The 25,598-nt window shown below is 50.6% G+C and overlaps 9 protein-coding genes across 9 annotated transcripts; 5 read left to right on the top strand and 4 right to left on the bottom strand.

The window, feature by feature from the left end:
- Positions 1-570: 570 nt before the first annotated feature.
- Positions 571-3,386, top strand: MRS44_007170 (uncharacterized protein; the record flags this gene model as incomplete). The annotated part of the gene is made up of 3 exons (XM_046281463.1): positions 571-1,913; positions 1,972-2,709; positions 2,768-3,386. 3 exons carry the CDS (start codon positions 571-573, stop codon positions 3,384-3,386), a joined length of 2,700 nt encoding a protein of 899 aa, XP_046129301.1.
- Positions 3,387-3,893: 507 nt separating this feature from the next.
- Positions 3,894-5,038, bottom strand: MRS44_007169 (uncharacterized protein; the record flags this gene model as incomplete). The annotated part of the gene is made up of 7 exons (XM_065620432.1): positions 3,894-3,916; positions 4,028-4,095; positions 4,141-4,514; positions 4,563-4,630; positions 4,679-4,685; positions 4,763-4,961; positions 5,001-5,038. The coding sequence occupies 7 exons, from the start codon at positions 5,036-5,038 to the stop codon at positions 3,894-3,896; spliced, it is 777 nt and encodes a 258-aa protein (XP_065476504.1).
- A 2,510-nt stretch (positions 5,039-7,548) lies between these two features.
- On the top strand, positions 7,549-9,363 carry MRS44_007168 (uncharacterized protein; the record flags this gene model as incomplete). Its single annotated transcript, XM_046271272.2, has 5 exons — positions 7,549-7,909; positions 7,957-8,381; positions 8,437-8,991; positions 9,043-9,272; positions 9,324-9,363. 5 exons carry the CDS (start codon positions 7,549-7,551, stop codon positions 9,361-9,363), a joined length of 1,611 nt encoding a protein of 536 aa, XP_046129303.2.
- A 356-nt stretch (positions 9,364-9,719) lies between these two features.
- MRS44_007167 (uncharacterized protein) lies at positions 9,720-10,295 on the top strand (the record flags this gene model as incomplete). Its single annotated transcript, XM_046277047.2, has 1 exon — positions 9,720-10,295. One exon carries the CDS (start codon positions 9,720-9,722, stop codon positions 10,293-10,295), a length of 576 nt encoding a protein of 191 aa, XP_046129304.1.
- Positions 10,296-10,791: 496 nt separating this feature from the next.
- MRS44_007166 (uncharacterized protein) lies at positions 10,792-14,564 on the top strand (the record flags this gene model as incomplete). The annotated part of the gene is made up of 4 exons (XM_065620431.1): positions 10,792-11,866; positions 11,905-13,319; positions 13,576-14,146; positions 14,209-14,564. 4 exons carry the CDS (start codon positions 10,792-10,794, stop codon positions 14,562-14,564), a joined length of 3,417 nt encoding a protein of 1,138 aa, XP_065476503.1.
- A 182-nt stretch (positions 14,565-14,746) lies between these two features.
- MRS44_007165 (uncharacterized protein) lies at positions 14,747-17,094 on the bottom strand (the record flags this gene model as incomplete). The annotated part of the gene is made up of 2 exons (XM_065620430.1): positions 14,747-17,017; positions 17,074-17,094. 2 exons carry the CDS (start codon positions 17,092-17,094, stop codon positions 14,747-14,749), a joined length of 2,292 nt encoding a protein of 763 aa, XP_065476502.1.
- A 642-nt stretch (positions 17,095-17,736) lies between these two features.
- MRS44_007164 (uncharacterized protein) lies at positions 17,737-19,794 on the bottom strand (the record flags this gene model as incomplete). Its single annotated transcript, XM_065620429.1, has 5 exons — positions 17,737-17,922; positions 17,972-19,208; positions 19,258-19,352; positions 19,400-19,530; positions 19,584-19,794. 5 exons carry the CDS (start codon positions 19,792-19,794, stop codon positions 17,737-17,739), a joined length of 1,860 nt encoding a protein of 619 aa, XP_065476501.1.
- Positions 19,795-21,706: 1,912 nt separating this feature from the next.
- On the top strand, positions 21,707-23,632 carry MRS44_007163 (uncharacterized protein; the record flags this gene model as incomplete). The annotated part of the gene is made up of 1 exon (XM_065620428.1): positions 21,707-23,632. One exon carries the CDS (start codon positions 21,707-21,709, stop codon positions 23,630-23,632), a length of 1,926 nt encoding a protein of 641 aa, XP_065476500.1.
- Positions 23,633-23,709: 77 nt separating this feature from the next.
- Positions 23,710-25,562, bottom strand: MRS44_007162 (uncharacterized protein; the record flags this gene model as incomplete). The annotated part of the gene is made up of 4 exons (XM_065620427.1): positions 23,710-23,974; positions 24,027-24,208; positions 24,261-24,492; positions 24,547-25,562. 4 exons carry the CDS (start codon positions 25,560-25,562, stop codon positions 23,710-23,712), a joined length of 1,695 nt encoding a protein of 564 aa, XP_065476499.1.
- Positions 25,563-25,598: the final 36 nt, after the last annotated feature.

Genomic DNA, 25,598 nt, shown 5'->3' with positions numbered 1-25,598 from the left:
GGAGTACTTGGGGATATTGATTGGTCGATTGGGGTAGACGGATGAAAGGTATTTGGATAAAATAGATCTATAATTGAGAATTCAATTATGTTATGCTAAGGAAACTTCGAATAGTGAAACTTGCAGCTGTCTCACTAGATACTTTCTTGGCGACTGGCAGCACACATTTGCTACGGATAGGACTTATCGCCTTATCGCCCTTGAATATATATATCGAGCAATATAATTGGTGGTATCCAGTTCTGAGGTTTCATGTACTCGGATTCGGGTTCATCGCGAAGCCGAGACTAGCTCCAGTGTAACACAGTGCTCTGTATAGAACCCAAAAAGGAAGGTCTCTTTGTCGCAATGCAACTGTGAATGTGATATACAAGCATCATGTTCTGGAGGCCCTTGACTAAATTGTAGGATACGAGCCTTGGCAAGTTGGGGCATAGATAATCCCCATGGCGTGATGCTCGTCATTTAATACCCTTTACTGAGCCACCCGAGTAGTCCTCGTCGCTCTATCTTTTCTTTCATCTAAGGAAAAAGAGCCGCCTAGTTGAAGAATCGTTTTCTTTGCCCAACATGAAGAGGCATGTGGTCGCAACCTGGGTCTTGGGTACGCTTCTAGGCCTGTTTCCCGCAGCCCTTGCCAACGCATCATCTCAAGCAAATGATCAAGCTCCGTCACCAGAAGAAGAAGCTGATGTCGTCCCGGGCGCCTTCATTGTCGAGTGGGAGGACAACAAAGATCCCGGAGAGAGTTTCTATGAGGACCTAGGCATCAAAGTTGAGCCGCGCAAGACCTTCAATTATCGACTTTTCCACGGTGCATCGTTTCGACTAGACAATGCTACCGATGATGAGAGCGGTGAAATTGCCGACCAGATCGCCGCCAGGCCTGAAGTCAAGAGCATCTGGCCTGTCAAGGTGATCAAGATGCCAGCGCCCAACCCAGTCATGGCTGGGAAGAATGCAACTGCCTCCGCCTCATCCAACTCGAGGAAACGTCGCGATACCGAGAAGGATACCTTTACACCTCACGTGATGACTCAAGTCGACCAGCTGAGGGCTGAGGGTTATACAGGCAAAGGTATCCGCATCGCCGTTGTTGACAGCGGCGTCGACTATACGCATCCAACCCTCGGCGGCTGCTTTGGCAAGGGGTGTTTGGTAGCCTATGGCCGGGATCTTGTTGGCGACTACTACTCGCCGCCGGGAAAGCCGGAACCTGACGACGATCCGTATGACAACTGCGTCGGCCATGGGACTCATGTCGCAGGCATCATCGCGGCTCAACCCAACGAACTGAATTTTATCGGCGCTGCCCCAGATGTTACTCTTGGCATGTACCGAGTCTGGGGTTGCACAGGGCTATCAACCAACGATATCATGCTCGACGCTTTCAACGCCGCCTTTGAAGATGGGAGTGACATCATCTCATATTCTGCCGGGTACTACACGGGTTGGGCCAATGATCCCTGGGGAATAGCAGCCTCCCGAATTGCTGCGGAGGGCGTGTCAGTCATGGTGGCTCCAGGGAACGCTGGCTCATCGGGTCTGTTTTTGACCGCTTCTCCAGCTACAGGGGTTAACGTGAATGCCGTCGGTTCGGTTCAAAACACGATTAATCCTCTGCTTCTCACTGCTGCGTCTTACACGGTGGATAAAGATACCCGTTCCTTTGGGTTCCTTAATGGAGGTCCTGGTTTCAAAGAGAATCTAACCCTGCCGTTATGGGCTGTGAGCAATGATACGACTTCGACAAACGACGCCTGCTCGCCTTTGTCGGAAGATACACCCGACTTGTCTTCCAAGATCGTCCTTGTCCGGGTTGCCGATAGCTCGGAGTGTGGCTCCTGGCAGCAGGGTAACAACGTGGCTGACAAGGGGGGCAAATACATGATATTCTACAGCCAGACTAATTCGTATGTTCATTTTTAGTGTTGGTTTAAAGCATGTATGGCGGGAATAACACTTCTACAGATCTTTTCAAGCCACCCTCCCCTACTCAAATGGCCTTGAAGGTGTTGGGATTGTGACACCAGGTCAAGCCGCAGAATGGATATCTCTCCTTAACCAAGGGTCAAACATCACCATCGACATTACTGATCCCAGCGTGGCTGGACATCACTATGAGCCATTGGAAAACCTGGAATCAGGGGGTCTCACCAGCCTTTCAAGCTCCTGGGGACCGACTTGGGAGGTTGAGTCAAAGCCTCAGTTCACAGCACCGGGCGGAAATATTCTCTCGACGTACCCGATGAACATGGGAGAATATGCCGTCATGTCTGGGACATCTATGGCTACGCCACTAGCGGCTGCCATATTCGCACTTGTTTCACAGGCTCGTGGATCTCGCGATCCATTTGAGCTGCGGAGTGTCATATCTTCCACCTCCGAGCCCAAGTCGTGGTTCGATGGCAAGGCTGTTCACGACATACTAGCACCTGTTGCACAGCAAGGCTCAGGACTGATCCAGGCCTATGACGCTGCACGTGCTACCACGGTGCTCGGTGTGAGCCAGATCTCGTTTAATGATACGGATCACTTCTCTGGCCGCAAGAAATTCAGCATCAAGAATACGGGAGACAAAGATGTGACGTATAAGCTAGGGCATACCAAGGCTGCTACGATGTACACCTTTGCTGCTGGATCACACTCGGCTGCAGCATTTCCCAACCCTATCGTCGATGATTGGGCTGAGTTATCATTTTCTCCCAAGTATGATTGTGCCTTGCTACCACTATAAACTGCCGGGTCTCAAACTAATCTTCATTAGGGAGTTGACTGTTCTAGCGGGTTCATCTGGTGAAGTAATCGTCACAGCGATCCCACCCAAGAACGTTAATGCAACACAGCTGCCAGTGTACAGCGGCCTAATTACCCTCTCGGCAGACAATGGAAAGTCATACAGTATCCCTTACATGGGCGTTGCTGGGAGCATTAAAAAGACTCCCGTATTGCTGCAAGGCGTTGAGTATGGAACTTTCCTGGGCACCTATGGCCGGCCGGAACCAGCCAACAAGACATTTACAGTCCCCCAACCTGGCACAACTCCACCTCCAGGTAGCCAATTCGAATACCCAAGCATTGTAGCCAGTCTACTCTTCGGAACGCAAATGATCCGAGCAGACGTCGTGGCGCTGACGGACACGCAACTCCCCGTTACCAAATTCTTCTCCGTTCACAGCATCGGGAACATGCCCGGATTTCCGGATGTTTGGGTAATTCGGAGGAACTACAGGCTCGGCTTTACAGGGGCACTTGCTGATGGGACAGTTGTTCCGGAGGGGAGGTACAAGGTTGTTTTCAGTGCTCTGAGGGTGTTTGGTGATGCTGAGAAGGAGGATGACTGGGACTTTGCCGAGACGGTGCCTTTTGATGTCAAGTATCTGTAGAGAGTGTGTGGTGGCTCCGATAGCTCCACCCAAGTTAGCAGTCGCTGTATGAAGAAAGAAAGCCCGTTAAGAGCATCCAATGGATAATGGTGCATGTTAATGAGTCAGAAGCGTTGTGGCGTTGCCGGCTCTCCTAAATTCCAGTTTGGGTTTCCGCCTTAAGAAAGGCACACTGCGTGAATGGGCTGCCGAGCACTGGGACTCGATAAGGTGAGTTATCATATTAAGTTAATCTAGGCTCATTAAATCATTATTAGAACAATTAAACCATCCGCCTCTCACTTGCCACTGTTTGCAACTCATAGCTCCCGCCCCTACTACTAGGCTCGATATCCAGGTATGCATCCCCCATTTTTCTATGGGAGCTCATCTCTCCCTTGGTCCTCCGATGATATTCTGCTCGTGCAGAAACGCTGGGATGAGTATTCGCATTTCGTCGACTGGCATCTGTCGTGTGTTTAACCGAAGATCCCCTGGCAGTGCTCAAAACGCCTGGCAACATTTGTATCAGAGGCCGTAGTGCCGGGAGACTGGCGCAGATTAAGGCGCAAGATAGTTCGATCATGGACCAGATAACGACATAGACGTTGTCCCCTTGTGTATGTTAGTCGGCGACAGCCGAGTGTGAGAAAGTGACTTACAAGTGGCGTCGAGGGTGCTAGCAAAGCTCACTAGGTACTTTAGACGCACCATCGATGTGACGCAGGCACTGGGTGTGTTAGCTTCAAACATACCAAGACAAATAATTACTCACAAGGACCCTATGCTGAACATGAACAACAAGGCTGCCTTTTTCCGCCCCCCAAGCTGTAGCTTCAACAATTCGGGAATCGGCAGGATGAGGATGGCAATATCCTCAACAATGCTAAAGACAGCACCAGCGTAGCCGATGGCGGTAAGATTCAAGCATTTAGACTCGAGATTTCGGTTCCAGACTGAAGCGATAGGGGTGCACTGGAATATGACCAAGCCCAAGAAGATGAGGCCGTGGCCGATGAGAAACGTGGCTGCTGACCAAACAGCTATCCGAAAGGTGCGACTCGTGAACACTCGTGAGTAGAAGGCGAGCAGAGATGCTTTGGCCGAGACTTGGATTAGGATGTAGAGTATCTGGGTCGCGTAGAATATCTTTGCTTGTTAAGAATCATTCATACCGGTATAGGACTGAGAGCGAACCTGAAAGATGGTCTTGGCGTTTGCCACATCGACGTTCCAGAAATGAAGACCGAATCCGAGGTCTGTGCCTATCAAGATCGTAAGCCAAGGACTCTCTTGGTCGTGAGTGCACCTACTTTGGGTCTGTAGAACGAGTAGGGCAATTAAGAAAACCTGCTAGGTGTTGGCGATGGCTAATGCTACGATATGGCTGATATTACCGTTGCTACAAGGGCTGTCCAGTCGTCCCACCATAGCCTCTTGGTCACCATGAGTCGGGCAACGCATCGTAGGATGACGATGGGAAATGTCACTGCTGCACAGGCGATAGCAGCCGCCTTGATCTGTTGTGCTCGTGACTCGATGGGATACCCGACGCATATTTGGTTCGATAATGTGGAGGCAACTGGGTCGGTTAGCCTTGGAGACAGACAGTGAAGACATTGCACAGGTACACACCAGCTTGGTCTTTGAACGGACAGGAGAGTTGCACGCATTCTGAAAGCTCAGCTTGAACAGTAATGTTGGTGCACATGCACTCGGATATGGCCGTGAGGGTACAGTTTCCATTCTCAAGTCCTTTGACGAGGCATGGTTGCTATGATGCATGTTAGCCTCAGGGGTGTCTAAGGGCTTGTTGAAGAAATGTCTCACTGCACAATCAGGCACCAACCCAATCAGCGAAGCAGGGTCCTGCCCAGCCACGTGGGAAACAAACCATAACAGTACGATAAACCAGCTCTGCAAGTAGTTAGACATTACGAAGGGCAGATAATTGTGCAAGCACAAGATTGACGAGATCTGGCGTGGGACATGTTTGGGGAAAAGGAACAGGGACCGGACATGGCCTGGAACATGAGCACACATATATCAACTGCAGAGCTTGGCAACGGGATGACACAGCGCTGCAACGCCCCTAAAGAAACTTCCGCTCCAGTTCCGGCACGCCGAGACGTTGCAGAGTGTCGTCGCCACCCAGTTGTGGCTTCAATCGCAACCGTTAAGCGTAATACGGATGCAACGGCCCCTGCATGTCAGGCTCGGGTCATGCTCCAGGTACAGTTAGCAGGGCGAAGCGTGGGGCCGCAGTCACTCCCCAAGACGGACTTCAGCTCCGTTTGGGTCGGCGCGCGACTCGCGTTGAAACAGTTTTTTGATGTTTCGATTGGCCAATCACTTTGACAAGGCCCGCGATCAGACACTTCGCTTAGGGGTCACTCCACCTGTTCGTAACATTCAACCCACTTGGTACATATTCTTCATGATTTAGATCTTAATATGATTGATAATCTGACAATCCCGGTTTTCCACCGTCAAGGCGCCCTCTCTTTACCTCAAGTAGTTCAAGTTTGACGTAAGGATGCTTCGAAACAAAAACCCCTTCTCTCCACTTTGAACATGGCAACTAAAGGATTTTCGTCCTCGACTCTTCTACTTGCAATGCTCTGACATGACAGAAGATGGAGCAACTGGAAGCCCAGCTCAAGACTCGCCTTGAAACTCGCCAAACGACAAAAAACCGGAGACGTACTTGACCCCATGACAGCAACCGTCGTCGCCACTCTTCTGCTTACGGGGCCAGCCTGGATTCTAGCGAAAGGGTCGAAGTTGGCTTCTGTGACGAGGCCGTAAGCTTTTCAACCTGGTCTGGGCTCGGAGAGAATAAAGGCGCCCAGGTAGAGCTTGAGAAACATGTTCTACTACTATTGTCAGAATACCAAATCGATTTTGAGAGAAATCTGGATGGGCTGTTGGGAATCTCTAGGATATTGGCATTCATGGTAGCCAAGAATTGGTGCCCTTCACATCATGCCCCACAGGTAAGATCGTGGAACCTGCCAACCAACTCCTGCGTCAATATCATCGGTGGACAGGATGAGACCAATTTCATTGTGGCTACGACCCTTTCCCAGTAATCAATCGATGTCTCTTGTATACGGTCAATCTTCTGCTTTATAGGTAGCGGGTGGTAAGACAAGGGTTGTGGACTTGTGAGCTCTAGGGCTGTAAGATACAGAATAGGAACTGAACGCTGGTATATCTTTCGGCAAACTGTAAAACAAACAACCAGTGCGTGATGCGTCGAAACTTCCATCCTGTGAGGCAACTAAAAAAAAAAGGTCTACAAGGAAGATATGATTATGATTTTAAGACTGAGATATAAAAGATAAGCAATTATTCAACAAGACATGAGATGCAGGGTAGCTAAGCATACCCCACTTCATGTCAAAGGTTAGAGTCATTTTCGTTAATAGTCATAGATGGTAACTGTATAACTGTATCTTTTGCTATTGATGCTGATGGCCTCTTGGGAGTCTTAATTGTTTATAATAACAATAATGGTCAATGCATGCATTGGCATGCAGAGCGACGATGCTCTCCGTTCGGATTGAAAGTGAAGCAGGGCCCTTTGCGACCTTACTTACTGAACATATGCCGCCCCGAATCAGTCGGTATGAAGCTCCGAAGCACTCTCAGTATGCTGTATCGGGATTCAAAGAACAGGCTAATTTCAGAGCCAAGAGCCTTCAAGTCACTCGGGGTTATGACCCAGCGGCACGTTGCCGGAAGCCTTCCGATCCGTCTTCGGAGTTCGTGGCCGGGCACTGCTTCTGCTTGGCTCTCTGGGCGTCAACTTCGGGGGATGGGTCCGAAACTTAAACTTATTGTGTGTCAAGGTGAGATGGAACTTGACTAGGCCTAGTGGAAAATGGAGACTAGTCGCGCGGTCTGGTTAGGCAAAGCCATCACCGGATAGACTCCCGAGGCAGAGATAGCATTTGTATTGCTAAGGTTTGCCCCCGGAACAGCGTCCGATGAGAAGGAATTCTAGCAATTGGTTTCGAAAGTTCGGATGCTAGCCGTAGACTCTGTTATAGGCACTTGATGCGTGATCCAAGTATAAGATGATGTTGGAAACCTGTCGGTAGAACAGAAGGGAACATCGCAACTCGCAGCAACTCCATCATTGACACTTTGAGATCCCCAAAGCGCCACACTTTCAACAATGGTTCTCGTTCCTCACAAGAAACGGCAATACGCTGTTCTGGGTGCATCCAGCGAAGCCACCCAGAAGATCCTTACACCCGAAGCTTGCGAGTTTCTGTCTGTCCTGCATCACTCATTTGAGGCTACCCGGAAAGCCCTCCTCCATCGTCGTGACCTTCGACAGAAGAAGTTTGACGCAGGGGAACTCCCGGACTTTCTGCCCGAAACCAAACATGTTCGAGAGGATGGCCACTGGCAAGGAGCCTCTCCTGCGCCTGGCCTGGCCGACCGTAGGGTTGAGATTACAGGGCCGACGGATCGCAAGATGATTGTCAATGCCCTCAACTCTAATGTTTACTGCTATATGGCTGACTTTGAGGGTATGGTTCCTGAAACGAGGGTTTGGTGTGGTAGCTAATGCAACTAGACTCGCTCACTCCGACATGGAAGAACGTTACTGAAGGTCAACTCAACCTCTACGACGCTATCCGACGCCAGATTGATTTCAAGATTGGCGAGAAAGACTACAAGTTGAAAACTGATCGAACTCTTCCTACCCTCATCTGCCGCACTCGTGGATGGCACCTCGACGAAGCCCATTTTACCGTCAACGGTGCTCCCATCTCGGGTGCATTGTTCGACTTTGGTCTTTATTTCTTCCACAACGCCAAAGAGCTCATCAAGACTGGATTTGGGCCGTATTTTTACGTTCCCAAATTGGAGTCTCATCTTGAAGCTCGTCTTTGGAATGATGTTTTCAATGTTGCCCAGGACTATATCGGTATTCCTCGGGGTACCGTCCGAGCCACTGTTTTGATCGAGACTATCACAGCCGTTTTCGAGATGGACGAGGTTAGTATTCAACTCCACCTTCCGAGGCCTTTGTTCAATTTTAACTCTTCTTCAGATCATTTACGAGCTTCGAAACCACATCGGCGGTTTGAACTGTGGTAGATGGGACTACATCTTCACCTTCATCAAGATCTTCCGAAACCATCCCAAGTTCATCCTTCCCGATCGTGCCGACGTCACCATGACTGTTCCTTTCATGGACGCCTATGTCAAGCTACTCATTGAAACCTGTCATCGACGCAGCGTGCATGCGATGGGTGGAATGGCTGCACTGATTCCGATCAAGAACGACGAAGCAGCCAATGCAAAGGCCCTGGCTAACGTGGAGGCCGACAAGCTTCGAGAGGTCTTGGCTGGACATGACGGCACTTGGGTCGCACATCCAGCTTTGGCACCCATTGCGGAAGACATTTTCAACACATACATGCCCACTTCCAATCAGATCTTCCGTCGGTCTGAGACGGTGCCTGTTACTCGAGATGATCTTCTCAACCCGAACGTCCCAGGCAAGATTACTCTTGAGGGTGTCAAGAAGAACATTCACGTTTGCTTGGTGTACATGGAGGCTTGGGTGCGCGGAATTGGATGCAGCCCTATCAACAACCTCATGGTGAGTTGCAGTGACTTTCGAAAAGAATTACGGCATCTAACGGTTTAAAAGGAGGACGCAGCTACCGCCGAAGTCTCTCGATCGCAGCTCTGGCAGTGGGTTCACCACAAGGCCAGCACAGCTGAGGGAGTCCGATTGGATAAGAACACTATCCTTGAGCTCCTCGATGAACAGCATGGAGCTCTACTGAAGACGGCTTCCGAGGGCCACAAATTCGAGATTGCGCAGCAGTTTATGCGTGAGCAGATCACGGGAGAGAAGTATGCGGGCTTCTTGACCGAGTAAGTATCATTATTACCCAATTACATGGAATGTCTACTGATGACTTAAAGGGTGTTGTATGAAGACGTCGCGACTATAGGGACAAAATAGATGATGCGATCCATGGTGGTTGCACAGGGCATGGCCATGGTCAAATGGCATATACCGGCGTTGGACTGAATTTCCTTTACTTTTAGAGCTTAGTATTATACATATGTTGCTTATCGTGTTACTTTTCATCCCTTGGCGTTGTTGTGAATCAAGACTAGCTTGATTTTCGGCGGAGAGCGCCGATGCATCGGATGAAGCTCCGGCTCGGTGTGACTCAAACCGTTTGAGTCAAATCAAACTAGCATCTTCCATAGGTTCGATAGAAGACGGTTTAAAAAAGACAAATCTGACATCAAAGACTTCTTCTTTTGCAAACATCTCAAGCGAATCAAAATCACATCTCGCATCAGCAAGCAATGGAATCAACCCCTAGTCGACTTCGAAAGCAATCCTGGAGACGGGGATCGTACCTCATCTCCACCGACGCAAGCCTTATTCCCGTGAAACGTCTTATCGAAATATTCTCCTCTGATGACTTTTACTGGGCCGATGCACTACCTGAGGATGCCATGAAGGAAATGCTTGATAATTCCTTGTGCTTTGGGTTATACCACTCTCATGAGTCACCAGACGAAACCTCCAAGACGGGCAGCCCTGACGAACCGGAGCGGAAACTTTTGGGCATTGCCCGCGGCGTCACCGATTATACAACATTCCTATACTTGACTGACGTCTGGGTGGATCCGTCATATCAAGGGAAAGGCCTTGGGAGTTGGCTTGTGAGATGTGTGCAGGAGGTCATTGAGTCTCTGCCTCATCTACGGAGGAGCTTGTTGATGACGGGGGATTGGGAACGGTCGGTGCCGTTCTACGAAAAGTTGATGGAGATGGAGCTTTTTTCATGTCAGAAGGGCGAGGGACTTGCGATTATGGAAAGGAAGGGTTTGGGGCATCCTAACTTTGGGGGTAAGGGTAGTGGATATAAGCGATGAAGTTGACGCATTGGTTTAGGGTGCATGTGATTCGTTCTTAACTGGCTTGGGTGAGGTGGGATGAGTCGAAACAAGGGCAATGAATAGAAAAGGGGATTCTAAACTGTCAAAATACTTTTGAGAACCTGGTGAAGAGATTGGAGAATCTCGGGCTCACAGTGCTGAGCTATGCATGCGTACCCAACGGCTGCTGTCAATATCTCGGGTTCTTGTTGAATAGCGACTTGATTACGATCTGATTTGATGTTTGGGCCTATCTCATTGGAGCACGGCGGTTTCCGGCTGGGCCAATGTGTGAACCAGGATGAGATCGCAACTTGTCCAATCACGGCAAGCTTGGCACATCCCTTGGCATTACGAGCTGTAACAGGGGGGCTGAAACTGGCTCTTCGTGCAGCCTATTTCTATCGCTTTGTTTTTGCCCATTGCGGGATATATTGCGCATTAACTTTGTGCCTGAGATATCTGCTCCAAAACTAGAGACAAGAATGTCACCATGGACCCGAAGATCTACGCAATCCGCAAAAGACTGAGGGAACAGACTCGGCAGCTTTTTGAGCCCATGTCTTCGAGACCCAACAATGGTCCCAAGGGAATAACTATTCCTTTGATTAGGCCGCCCGAGAACTGCGAGAATCGCAAGCGCCATGTGATCGACTACAATCCCTTGCCGACATCGACGTCAATCCGGGTGCTTCAAGTGCATTCGGAAAGGTTTGAAAACGAGTTCGACTTCTATACTCCTCCCCGTTGCTCTCTCGTCGTCAAGGACTTGGACGATGATCCGGTTTACGATGCACTCTCTTATACTTGGAGTTGCCCAGTCACCATCTACTCCAATGTAAGCGAGGCCTCGTCAGCCGCCGCCTGGGCTGCGCCGTCCTTTGACATCATCTGCGATGGGAAGCCCTTTTCAGTCACTGCCAACCTATATGCGGCCATTCTAAGTTTACGTCTGCGAGCTTCCAAGACAGGTCATCGATATTGTCGGACGTTAGCAAGAATAGAAAGCTCAAACATGACAAAGATCGTCTCCCCAACATTGTATATCTGGATCGACCAGATCTGCATCAATCAGTCGGACCTCAAAGAACGAAACTCTCAGGTTATGCTTATGGGCCGAATATATAAACAATCGCGTCTCTGTTTAGTCTGGCTTGGCGGCGACGATCAGTTTTCTCAATCTGCAGTTGACACCATGACGAAGCTACTGAATACAGAGGACGAGTTGTTTTCGAAGCTTGCCGCACTGAATATCTTTCAAACGAAGAATTACGGCGATATAGGCATGGAGCCAATAGAGCCTTGGGAGTGGATTGCTCTCTACGCTTTTCTGAGTCGCTCCTGGTTTTGGCGCTCGTGGGTTGTGCAGGAAGCCGCGCTCTCCAAGCAGTTGTCATTTTGTTGTGGAATAACAGCCTTCACTCTTGACCACCTTAGTTATCTCATGGACCTGTTGATGGAGGCCAAGTGTCTTAGCTCCATGACGGGCCTTGCTCAGGCGCTTCAGGGGCAATCCAACAGTTTCACTGAACAGGCGAGGATCATGAAGGCACGGGACCCAGGAGCCCGTCTTTACCAGCCAAACCCAGATGACCGGCCGAACCAGTCGATGTTGAAACACCTATCCGGGATGAGGACAAAGGTTTTTGGGTTCAACAGCTCTATTTCTTCTCCGGAAAAGACTTGGAAGCCCGACCGCCATGGCCTGAGCCATGTTTGGGCCCGTTTAAGAGCATGAGGGCGACAGATCCGAGAGACAAGGTTTATGCCTTTCTCGGTCTGGCCGAGGAGTTAGGTCAGGGTGGAACCCTGCATCCAGCCTACGAGAAGCCCATCGCAGAAGTTTTCCGAGATGCAATGCAGTTTATGCTCCGGTCAAGCAATAGCCTAAACGATCTTGCCTTGAAAGAAGACCCTCAGCGAACCAAGACTGCTGGCCTCGAATCTTGGGTTCCGGATTTCACCAGTGATAGCCTAGCCTCACCAAGGGTCCATCCAGTATTAAGTATGTGGTCTAAAGGGAAAAATCCTAGCACCACAGACTTCACGTTTCATCCTGGTGGAGTTCTTGAGGTGCGAGGACTGCGCATTGGGACAGCCCGCGCGGTTCATGAGCTCACTGGGCTCCTCGGCCCTGGCGTTGACAATGGCCCCAACTCCCTTATGAGTCTTTTGCAAAGTCTTCCGGAGGATTCAAGTGTGTGGATTCCACCCTTGACGCCTTCTCTGAGATCGTACCTTGAGACCAGCGGTTTGGTCCCGAATGAGGAGATATATGGCCATGTTCCCATTCAGGATGGGGGAGCAGTAGTCATTCAGTCTCGATTGGAGGTTTTTTGGAGGACACTGCTAACAAACCGGTTTGGAAAAGAGTTCCCGCCATCAAGAAGCACAGTTGGTCTACTTTTACGATTCTGGGATCGGGAACTGCACCTGCGAGTAATCATTGCTGGGCTTTTCTCTGATCCCGCTGCATCAAGCGGGCAGACAAATGGCATGTTTAGCCAATTTGGGGGAGATTCCCCGAACTGGGATATGCTCAAGTCATCGATAAGCGCCATGTACCGTGCTCAGAAGATTCTGAAAGGCCAGCTCAGTGATGATGTTCAGAACGACCTATTTCCCAAGGAGATGAGTGCCATATTGCCGGAGCTCGACGCTGCTTGGGCAGAAGGTAGAAGGAGTGACGAAGGAATGGCCATGGCGCAAGTGGCCATGAAACAACTGTCGAGGCCTTTTTCGGCAGAGGCGCTTGGATTTCAGAGAGAAGTCGAGATCAACTGTTCGGGCAAACACCTTTTTGCAACAAAGGAGGGACAGCTTGGGATCGGCCCGAAGTCGACAAGGGAGGGTGACGAGGTTTGGAATTTGGTCGGAGGAGACGCGCCATTCGTGCTACGGCCGCAAGGAGGTGGGAGATATGCCCTTCTTGGGGGAGCTTCTGTCCACGGAGCAATGTTTGCGGAGTGGCATGAGGGAGATTTTGATGCTATTGCGAAGGATATCAAAACTGTTCTACTTGTATGATTAAAGGATGGAAATTAGTATCTCGTTTCAACCCTAGGTAACATTCATTTGCACTCTTTGGCTTGCCCTGGTTGTGTCTCATTCGCTGATTGTTGACCGAGGCGTTGCCGGGTGGCGGATAGGATAGCCGAGAATGCGGGGTTAAGGTTGACAACCACCCAGGGCCACTCGACCAGGGCTAAGACCATCTTCCATCCTTGTTCACTTTTGCAGAGACTTGAAGAATCTCGAATCAACTTGGGTTTCACAGAAAACGATGCCTTTCCCTAAGCTCCCACCCAATGTCGCCTACATACGACTCTCCAACCCAGCAAAACGCAACGCTCTGAGTCTTGGCGTGCTGCAAGACCTCAAGAGACAGCTCACCGAGGCTCTCACATCTCCCGTGAGCGGACAACTTCGCATCTTGCCGCCTTTTCAAACTCGGGTCTTGGAAGACTTGGAGAAGGCTGTACGTCGAGATGATACGACGAGCGAGCAGTGGAAGAAATACGGGTGGTTGGTCAATTCGTCTGAATGGAAGAGGGAGAGAGCTGGACTTCCTGATGTGCTGGTTCTGCGAAGCGAGGGGCCTGTCTTTTCATCTGGGCACGATCTAAAGGAGCTTTCAGGGCTCAGCCATGATGATGTCAAACTACTCTTCAGCCTCTGCGCAGAGGTCATGACGTTGATCAGACGGAGTCCAATCTTGGTCGTTTGTCCAATTCAAGGCCTCGCCACGGCTGCAGGCTTTCAATTGGCCATGGCTACAGACTTCCCTATTGCGTTGGCAGAGACTAAGTTTGCTTTGCCAGGAGCAAAGATTGGGCTGCCTTGCACTAGTCCGTCAACTGCTGTGTCGCGCCGGTTACCCCCGGAGCAACTTATCGCCTGTTGGCAACAGCGCAACCGGTTAAGGCATCGGATATCCCGGGAGCAGTTGACGTGGTTCAAGTCCCGGATAAAGATCAATCTAGTGAGGCTGGAGGCGCTGCGTTTGAAACCCGAGTTTCGGCCGTTGTCGATCAATTGGCAGCCATGTCCGCTCAGCAACAAGCCGTTGGCAAATGGGCATATTGGACGCAACTTGGCATGGGTGCATCTGACGGCGAAGAAGGAGGTGATGGCTTTGAAGCTGCGGCTCGCTGGGCAGGAAGGGTCATGGCTTTGCACGCGAAGAGTGAGGATGCTAAGGAGGGTGTTGGTGCATTCCTGCAAAAGAGGTCTCCTGATTGGGTCAGCAAGTCTTCAAAGCTATAATGAGGTTGCCAATGGCCATCCAATTGTTCTACTATATACTCCAAATGAGAGGATCACTCATCAGTAGACCCAGTATTCTTGTTTTCATCTTTACAACGTTTGGATTATCGAATTCAAGTTGCTTCTATCCGCTCACTCCATAGTCTATCGAATGATACAAGCCTGTCAATAGCTTCCAGAGATTAAGCTCTCGACACGCCATCAACCCGCCTCTTGGTCCACTGATGAGCCAGCAACTTGTTCTTTGGCTCCCTCTTAACCTCATCATACAACCTCGCAGTAAGGTACTTGTAGATATACACACTAGCGCCATTATACACAATGCTGTGATCACTATCAGTGAACGCAAACATCTTCATCTTCTCAGGCGATACGCCCTCGCCGACGAGAAGATCAATCAACGCAGCCGCATGCTGGTAGTGCACATTGTCATCTCCCGTGCCGTGGAGAACACTGAAGCCGCCTGCGATGCTCTTGAAGCCGTCGACCTTGTGCACGGCTGTCTCGAGGTAGCCGTCGCGGTTGGCGTCGAGCGTCTTCATGTATCGTTCAGTGTACATGGAGTCGTAGAAGCGCCAGTCAGATACCGGAGCTGTGATCAGGCCAAAGGTGAAGACTCCAGAGTTGACTTCGATGGTCTTGGCGGTGAGGTATCCGCCGTAGGACCATCCCCACATTCCGACCTTGTCTGGGTTGATGTAGTCGAACTTCTTGATCAACTCCTCTGCGGCCCTGATTTGATCGAGGGGCTCTAGCTTGCCGAGTTGGGCGGTCACGAACGAGCGGTACTTGCGGCCTCGCTGGGCAGTTCCGCGGTTGTCGACTGTGTAGGTAATGTACTGGAGCTCAGGGTCGGAGGAGATGTACGCTCTCCAGTTGTAGGCCTGAAAAGACTTGGCGACCTGCTGCGAGTTGGGACCTCCGTACGGGGTGAAGAGGACGGGATATTGCTTCGAAGGATCAAAGTTGACGGGGAGCTGCTGCCTCACGTTCATCTTGTAGCCATCGGGATGCTCAAGCTCAAAGTAGGTGATGTTGGGGAGGTTGTACTGTGAGATAGTCTTGTAGAACTGCTTGTTGTCTTCCAATACACGAATCGACTTGGCCGTGGAGTTGGAAGAGTAAAGCTCCTGGTAGGGAACATCGGGACCCTGGTAAGTGAGGATGTAGTAGCCGCCCTTGGAGGAGAAGGACGCCGACCAATAGGCAGGAACAGTCTCGTCCACGAGGGGGGTGATCTTCTTGGTATTCCACGAGACCTTGTAGACATGTCGCTCAGTAGAGTGACGCTTCGCAGCTTGGAAGTAAACCAAGCTTCTGGCGGTGTCGATGTTCAAGATGTTTGTCACCTCCCACTCTCCGGATGTCAGCTGGATGGCTTCTCCACCGTTCACAGGGTAAAGGTAGATGTGGTTCCAGCCATCCTCATCAGAAACATCCACGTAGTAGGTTTCCTTGCCCGAAGCACTGAGAGGACCGACGTAGGAGATGGAAAGAGTGTGCTCGAGCCATCCGTCGGTACCATCCCGCTCACGAACTTGCTTGGACTTCAAAGTGGTGGGGTCAACAACAATGTGGGCATCCTTGTCCTGAACACGGTTGAAGGCTCTGTAGATGACGGCGCTGTGGTCATCAGTGACCCAAGCGACTTCACCGATGATGAGCTCTTCAGGCTCAAAGGCATCGACGGGAACAGGCTTGTAGTCGCCAGAGGAGAGGTCAAGGATGTTGAGCTCGACGGTTGGGTTCTTGGATCCGACCTTGGGGTATCTCAAATCCAACTCACGAGGATACTCGGGCGCAAGCTTTTCGCCGTCCATATAGTATGGGATGGTGAAAGTGCCAACGCCAGTCTCGTTGAAACTCAGGAAAGCCAGGAACTTGGCATCGGGAGAGAACCAGAAAGTGGAACGACCTCCGAAGATTTCTTCCTCGTAGACCCAATCCGGAACGCCGTGGAACAAATCAGGGCCGCCATCGTTGGTAATCTGGCCGATTTTTCCCTCTGCGTCACGGATGAAGAGGTTGTTGCCGCGGACAAAAGCCACGCTGTCTCCTGTGGGAGAAAACTCCGCGTACTGGATGTCGCCGACTTGGTCATCGACGAGAGGCGTTGTCTTGCCGGACTTGACATCGAGAATAAAGTAGTCCGCAAAGTATGAGTAGCGGTACTGCTTGGTGTAGTTGGAAGCGATGAGCAGTTTGGTAGCATCGCTGCTGATCCAACTCTCATGGAGGTCCTCAGGTAGCTTGTCAGCAGAAACAAACTTGCTGCTCTTTCCGGTGACGATGTCTTCTAGAACAAGATCACCGGCGCTGTTGGTGACGATGTAGTTGCCATCGCTACCAGCTGAAGACCACTCGACGCTCAAAGTCGACGGTCTAATCTTGGCACTGGGGCTGGTCTCGTTGAATGTGAGGATACGATCACCACCACCGACAGGCTGATAGGGCTTGCGAGGGGGTCAATGGCCGCTGAGCCAAAAGAGACAAAAGCCAGCAAGGCCACCAATGCGCTTTTCCCTGCCATTTTGAGAATGAAAGACAAAGAGGAGGTCACACGAGGAACCTTGAGGAAAAAGAGAAAACTCACCGAGATGCATCCCCTCGGCTTTAATATTTCCACGACGTCGTACCACGTTAATCTCGAATAACCTTAACCTTGTTCACCCACGATAACGCGACGATCACTGTTTGCCTTCGCCTTCCTGCAGCGGCTTAGAGGTGAAACCCGACCGGGATATTTGACCTGCCGTTTTGGACGGTCTGGCAAAAAGTCCCCCGTGCTATGTTGCGTCGGGGACCTGCAGCCAAGCCAACAGGCGCCCGCTCTCGTGACAAAAGTTCTCGTCTTTTTTAGCTGTTTGCTCCGTTACGGGACGATTTCCTGTGTCGCAACGTATCTTGACAATGAGACAATCGCTCTTGGCAGAGATATCCCCGCTTGATTGTTGATCCTTGTTCGTGATACCCCTCTTTACTTCGGGCTCGATACTACAAAGAGACCCTGTAGGTTGTGGATACTTGCAGTTGCACAATATTATCGTCTTATCACACTTGATTGGCTGATTCTATCGGAAATAGATGGCACCCGAGATTATCGGTGGCCGCACAACTCCGACTTTGTCAAGTGATCGACAAGGACGATTCTACACGCAGACAAAGGAAATAATTAAACATGAAGCTTGGACCGGTTGCCTTCGCTCAAACCACAGTCCTTGCCCTCCGTAATCTCAGGGTAGACATGAGATTCTCCCCATTGGGGCATCTGACCAGGTGATTGAGGGATCGAAACGTCCTGCGCCGAGACTCCCACGGTGAGCGACAGATCATGGGTCAAGGGCACGTTAACGGTGTCCTAGCACATGAGTTAGCATAATTGCGAGTTGATTTCACGGAAATCTTACCTTGACAGCTCTCCACGACAACTCCTTCTTCAAGTACGCAATTACAGCATCCGTATCCTCAACATCGATACCTCGCTTCTCCAACGCTTCATTCAGCGACACTGTACCTGTGACGAGAATACCGCTCGCATCTTGCTTCACGCAATTGGCGCAGTGCTGCTTTGAGCGGTTTGACAGCATGGTGACGGTTCCGACGCGATTCTCGGAGAGGAACCAATCTTCGGTCGCGTCGGGCAGTTGACCCAGGAAGACGTGGATGGCCCAGGTGCCGGTGAGCGCAAAGTTCTTGACGCGCAGGAAGGCTTGCCACTGACGGGTGGTTTCTCCGGGGTTGGCTTCCACGGGAGGCTGGATTCCCTTGAATCCCTTGCCCTCGCGAAGAGGAGGAGGGCGCAGGTTGGGCGGCGCATACAGCTCATAAATCTTCCTCGTGGTGTACTTCTTCATCTGCTCAGGATCCTGGAAGTACTCAAGAGGAGTTTCAGGGTAGTAGTAACCACCGAGGAAAGTGCTCGAGAGTTCCTTGGTATCGTTGGCAACATAGTAGTCTTCCATGGTGTGCGCAGAAGACTTGTGCCAAGGCTCGAGGTTGGAAGTTCCACCTTCCTTAGTTCCCTCCTTGGCGACAAAGCGGTCGTTCAAGGATGGCCATTCATTGATGATGCAGTTGGGGTTCAGGGCCTGCCAGAGAGCGGTGAGGCGATCACAGTTGACGTGATGCAGCCAGAAGACAGGGTCAAAAGAGCTGGCTTGGACGTCCGTCATGCTTCCAAGGCGCTTGGTGTTTTCATCATACAAGACCGTGTCGTTGGTGCCGGTGTAGTTGTGAATGTTGTTGTGCATACCCTCAACGGAGTTGTATGCATGTGGCACTTCCTCGGGTCTCCAAGCCTGACAAGTGAACTGGTCAAAGTCCTTGACAGCAGTGAGAGACTGGAACGTCTGACTCTTGAAGATATGGAAGGTTCCAACTTGGACATTGGCGATCTCCTGGTTGCTCTGGCCATCGGCGTCAGGACAGCGCTTGGATTCGGCCCAGGCGTCAGTCTTCTCCCAACCCATCTCGTTCTGGATTGTATTGATGGCGAACTTGGATGTGAATTTATAGGAGTACAGGGGGTTGTGGTCGAGGTTGAGCTTCTTTTGGGAGTTGGGAGAGTCACCTGGAACGGTGAGCGTGATGGTAGGAGACATGACGACGGCGGGGAGATGAGGATCGCTGGCCCAGTCCCAGTACCTTCAAGCAATTCAGTAAAATGTCAAAGTACGAGAAGAGGAAGGCTTACGGTAGCCGAACATCTTGGAGGGCCTTCTTGTACGCCTCGGCAGCATATCCAGTCGCCTTGTTTGCGATCTCCTCGGCATACGAGTAGATGATTTGCTTCCAGGGTCAATATACTTTATAAAATATCAGTATGTAGTTCTCACCTCGTAGAGCATCAGGTATGGTCGGTGCCATGGGATGAACAGAACACTTCGGTGGGTGCAGTAGCCGATGTTTGCAACAGTCTCGGCCGTAGGGTCCTGCTGCCATGGGACATAGGGGACGCCGTGAACACCTAAAGGGCATTAGTTCCTCATAGCGTGTATCATTAGCATTGTGTTCACTTACCGACGACTTGGAAATAGCTCGTGCCGTTGGCATTGTCCTTGTCAAAGTTTTCATTGCCGTTGGCTTGCCAGGCAGCAAGAGCCTGGACATACAACGCAAAGGCGATGGGATGATCTCTCTGAAAGACGTCGACAGGAAGACGCTGGCTGGGCTTGCCGCCTGGGTTTTGGATGCCAACGATGGGGGTTGGGGAGGGGATAGTAGGTGCCATAGTTCAAGTAGTGGGTCAAGTAGAATAATTGGGAGTATAGAAGAATGGGCTGATGAGCTGGCAGTAGCTTGCCAGTTGCTGGTAGTTTGAGCAAGTTTATATGCTTTTTTTGCTCACAGAATTCCATCGTTGAGAACTCGATTTCCCAACGTCGCTGGGCATCACAAGCAACCCCTCGGCGTGAAGAATGCGTTACCCCTCTTCGACTCAGCCATCATTCAAGGAAAGTTCGTAACCCGCATGCCGGTCTTGCCATGTCTCAAATGCGTCGCCAACCGGGGAGCTTTGCGGCTGCCACATATGTAGTATGCGTCCAGTGGGAGGTCTGTGAGAGACGTGTCGAGCTTCTAGACCCTACTTCCCCGCTTTCAAAGCTGAGAAGGAGTAAGACCTACTGGATGAATGATGCAAATCAATCATACGAGAAGCGCAAAGTGCAGCGGCCGTAAAGTCAGAAACAGTTCCAAGGATTGTTTTCATCCTAGATAAGATAAATAATGAAGCTCCAAGCTCGTTGACTCTCAACAAAGGGAATTGCCAATCATACAAGCCATGACGGCTCGAAGAACATGTGCAGTGAGAATAGATACTTCAAGACGTATAGCACCACGTCAGCAGTAATGCAAGAGCCGGTTAGACACATCGCTAGTTACTTTTGCCACTCATGCGTGACCTATCACATCCTACAGTAGCAGGAGAGGCAGCGAGTTGCCATACAATATCCCCGCATTGAAGTGAGACATTGATGTGATGAGTGACAAAACGCTGCATGAGAATGGCACACTAACATTATTCAGATACCTAGCTACCCTAGGGAGGGAAGAACCATGAACGGTACTCGATACAGTGGTCGAGGCGTTGAACTGTTTACATAAGAGATAAATAGATTTAAACTCAATGCTTCACATTTTAATTAATAGACCACAATTTCTCTTGCACTCAAATTTGGAGACTGGCCTTTGAGCTTGTTCTCTCTTCGCATGAGCTTGGCAACTCGTGTCGGAAGTGGACTTGACATTAAATAGCGCTGAGTTAACTCAAAGAATATGTCTTCCCAGGAGAGAAGGCGCCTGCATAATATCCAGATAAGAAAATCTCACCCACTAAGGAGAACTTTGCGGATACTTATTCGGTTGGTGGTTAAGAAAGATGCCACCCTTGCAGAGTTTCACACTTCATGGCAATTCGATCACCGCCGAATCTCACATTATCACTGAATGAGTAGACATTATGACTGCGATATGCAAATATTTGTCGCTCTTTAGGCATTGTTTATGAGATACCTATGCAATCTTGCAATTGAGCAGTTCTCGCTAAGGGTGATGTGTTGCGTCATGATGGGATCAGTGGTTCTAATAAACCCTCGCCCCGGTCTGAGCCAAGGCATAGTGCGTAGTAATGGGATTCGGTGATTGAACAGTAATGTAAGAGGCCCTGTGGTACAAATAAACTCTACACACTGAAGGCGTTATGTCACCGGAAAACCGGAAACGCCTTGACAGAACCCTGTCCCGGCTGTCAGATTCTTGTTTCTCCGTCTTTAATCGTGAGTTTGAACAAAGCCTTAACTTTAACACTAGTAACGGCCATTGGCCTGATCCGAGATTGGTTGCTCCAGTTAAGGTTTATACGCCGCTCTGTCTCTGCCTTGCGTCCCGTGGATAGGTTCGCTTTACACTGACAGGCGATAGGTTATGGGGTGGTATCGAGGCTGATTTGACGACGGAGGCTGAGGAAGTTGCCACTTCAGCTGAGTTGACTGTTTGATTGATGAAGGGAGTAGCTCATATAATTGATGCATTTGTTTCTCTGCCAAGAAAGAATTTGACTCGACATCGCACCCTACCGCTCATCCTATCAAATATTCCCTCAACTTCAAATAGCCCAGCTTTTCAGAGCACAGGATCCAACCATGAATAACACGGGCAGTGGCATCTACACGGAGGATCAGATGCGAAAATGGGACGCCATAGTTCGCTATGGATGGCCGACCGTCATAAGCAGCAGCACCTGGGCCATTGCCGTCGCTCTCATCACCCTCCTTTACCAAGCCGTTGCAGTTCGGCTTTTTAGACCCTACGCGATGAGCCTGTTTTGGCTTCTCCCTGAGCATCATCGTGCGTGGGACGTCGATCAGGTCAGAGTCGCGATGGCAAACACTATGAGCCCCCAGGCGGCGCTGGTCAGCACGCCTGCATACCGATGCCTGGGATCTACAAAGTGCAAACCAGCCAAAGGTGTTTCAATTCTTTGGCTATTCGGCGCACTGGTGCTTACGGTGGTGCCAATATTCCTCCCTCTGCTCTTGGCTCGGAGAATACCCGTTGTGCAAGGGGTTCCCGGTTCGATCGAAAATTGCAGTCCGCTTCTGAACTATAGCAATTGGATGGCCCGGTCCCAGTACGATGGGTTACTCTCCTGGGATATGCTCCGCTTTGCCGACACGCACGCATATAACTACAGCGGATCAAATGCTTCAGCAGTTGGTCTTTCAAACGACAAGGATCGCGTGGCAATATCTTCAGAGTGTCCAGACTGGGCTCCAGCCTGTGACCGAAATAACTCTTTCCGAGTCGACGTCAACTACTGGGTGAAGCAGTCCGAGGTTGGAATCGGCAGCAAGTCTTCCTCTCGCCATGCCGAATTTGGGGTGTTGACTACTTGCTACAAACCAGAGTATCGCAGGAAATTCCTGCGAACAGAGGAAGACGGGACGAATACTTATGGATTACTCTACGGTAGCAGCAGCAGCACTGGCGGAGATGAGTACGTCACTGAGGAGTTTAACCTCGAACAGAGGTTTTGCTACGGGTACGATTTATTTGCCCACTTCAACTCCAGCGGCCCCTCTGAGATCTCCATCTGGCAACCCAACGATACGCTGACCCATGACGGCGATCTCACTCTTCTGTTCTACCACATCCGGTTGATACTGAGTCCCACTACCAGCGATGATCCGGTCTTCACCACCAACAACACCAAAATCGGTGGAGCGTATCGATATGCCCGAGCGATTGTACCCATCATGTGCAACACAAGCTACGCCTACTGCCCAGGAGGGAAAGAGAGCTGCCTGTCGCTAGGAGGCAATGACGGAGTCGGTGAATACATCAACAGCTCGAGATCTCACGAAGACAGAAGCCTGGGCTTTCTCGAGCTTATGTGGGTAAACACGTGGATTCCCTTACTCTCCATTATCCCTGGTAGCAGTGAATCCGTTTACGCAAGCCGCACCCTGTCTCTCGGATCAACGCAGCTGGCTCCTAGGGAGATAAGCGGGCATGCTGAGATTGTACGATTGGCACTGGCAAGCCGCATGGTGCTCCTAACATCTGCCACCCGAGCAGTCTCAAATTGGCGCAACTATGTTTCGTCAAAGCTCCCCGTGCGGGCTGTTGAGGCAACAGCGCAACAACTGGAGACCTGTCGGCTGACGTTGATGGAGTCACCTGGGAAGATCACAACTTCAGGCGTGTCGATCCTCGTCGTCGTTCTCATCGGCGTTATTCTCTTTCTACTCACCTTCATTGGGCCCTTGCTACGTCTTATCTTTTGGAAGCAGATGTGTGTCCCAATGATTCGGTGGAGGCTACGAACGGCACCGCATCTTCATCGGATGACGGTCGAGCGTGGGGACCCGAGTCGTTTCTGGCCTGGGGGCGCAACGGACGAGTGGCCTACGGGAAGAGACTCTGTGGACCAGGTGGGACTGGTTGAGAGCTATTCAGGATATCATGCTGTTTATCGACCGGATGCCCGGCTGACATATGTTCCAAAAAGTGGATTGAGATCTACGGATGAGATTGTATGTGTTGAGGAACATGGTATTCTAACCTGATCGCGATAACCAACGCCCCCAAGCCCTTCTTTTGTCCATAGCAACCTGCCATAGCTCCATTCCTGCTTTCTGCTTAGCTACAGTGGATAAATAAACTTGAGGTTCTCCCGATCAGTCTGGTCCAGATCCTCGTTACTGATATCGATCACCTGGTCTCCCGTGTCGAGTTTCTCGTGTTCTTCAAAACCAGTGTCGTCGGCTTCGAGAATCTGCTTGCGGCGATTGTTCTCGCGGACGAGATACCAGCGGATGATGAGACACATGCCAGGAGAAATGAACCAGAACGCGGTCATGAAGGACCATGGGAGGGTGTACTGAGGCTTGTACTGCGGCTGCCAGAACCTGCCATGGTCTATCAGCATTGGCTGGGAAGTAGAACGAGAACTTGACTCACTCTGGAGAAATCATGTTGGCAACGGATGCAGCAACGACACAAGTTGATAGAACCGTGAGCTTCTTGGTGTAGCCGGTCGTTGTAGTGCCAGCCCAGGACAGGCCCAGGAGGTAAGACGGCTTGAATGTGGAAATTTGCGTCCCAACAACCAAAGCAACCTTGTTTGACCACGGTGCAGCGAGCTATATCCAAGTCAGTATAGGACAGGAAATCAATGTGATGGGGATCACCGACTTCAATAATACCCCCAACAAAGCATGGAATGTACGAGATTGCGCAAGTGTAGCCTGTGCCAAGTCTAGTCGCGTACAACATGGCAGCTGAGACGAGGACCAAGAACGATCCGATAAGAGGCTTGGCAATGTTGAAGAGAGCACTTTCAGCGGGTGTGAATCCGAAACCGACGACGATGAGGGGAAGTTGCTGCGATGTGTTGTTTGGGAGCTCGTTGAAAAACATGTGGATACTATAAATCATGCATCAGTACGTATGCAACCAAGGGGAGTCTATTGGAACGTACATGAAGAGCCAACTCTTGAAATCTGTAAACGCTTCTCGGACTTGCGACCACTTCCACGTCGAATTGCGTATACCAGACTGAGACTCGCGAATCGCTGCAATCGTATGAATCTTTTCCTCTGTCGAAAGCCATTTGGCCTCGATTGGCGAGTTGGGCAGAAAGAAGGCGAGCGGCACACAGACGATAAACGTCAAGATGACACAGATGATGTGAAGCCATTTCCAAGAGGAGATTCCACCAACGAGAGCGTGTGCATTGTCTTCTAGGATGAGTTTGTAGGCTACCATGGTTAGGAGGACGTTGGCGAAACTGCCCGATGCCCACCACAGGAGCTGGACCCAAGGGCTTTTCTTGGGAGGGAAGAAGGCTTGGTGGAGGACTGTCGTGCTCGGGACGATTTGAGATTCAGTCTTTGGAAATAAAGTCAGCCCACGAACCATGGCTTTGTTGAAGTGAGTGTCGCCTACCATGCCGAGGATGAAACGCAGTGCCATCATCTGCTTTCCCGTCTTCACCAAAGGATGCATCCCGAGTAAAAACGCCCACAGTAACAAAGATCCCACAATAAATTGTTTCTGCCCAGTCTTTTGCGAGAGCCAGGCCCCTGGCCAAAGCGCAATGAGATATCCTGTGTAGAACAAGACAAAGAGGTCGTTGTACTGCTTCTTGGACATGTCGACGTCGTCGAATATCCCCATGGTGCTGGCCTGCGAGAGCGTCGATTTGTCGAGGTGGATGAGGAAAGCGATCCACCACGTCTGAGTCAGAAGAAACCAAAAGTTCTTGCGGATCAGCTTCTTCTCTGCTTCTGGGGTTATGGGGTCGACTTTGTCTTTGTTGAGGTTGTAAAATATGGTCGTGTCATCTACATCCTTGTTGTCAACGATGTTTTCGGGGCCGGAAGGGTTGCTTGTAGTCGCAACATGAGGATTGGGCTTTTGACCATCGACAGACCGTTCGTTTGAACTGTCGTTGGCTTTGTCGTTTTCAATGCTGTTATGATTTTCCGGGACCATGATGTCGAGATGACGCACAACGTCAGCCTATGGACT

Source organism: Fusarium solani (assembly GCF_023522795.1).
Source record: "Fusarium solani strain SB1 chromosome Unknown bctg00000004, whole genome shotgun sequence".
Classification (NCBI taxonomy): domain Eukaryota; kingdom Fungi; phylum Ascomycota; class Sordariomycetes; order Hypocreales; family Nectriaceae; genus Fusarium; species Fusarium solani.
The sequence above is the reverse complement of the archived record's forward strand: the minus strand, read 5'-3'. Positions and strand labels throughout refer to the sequence as shown.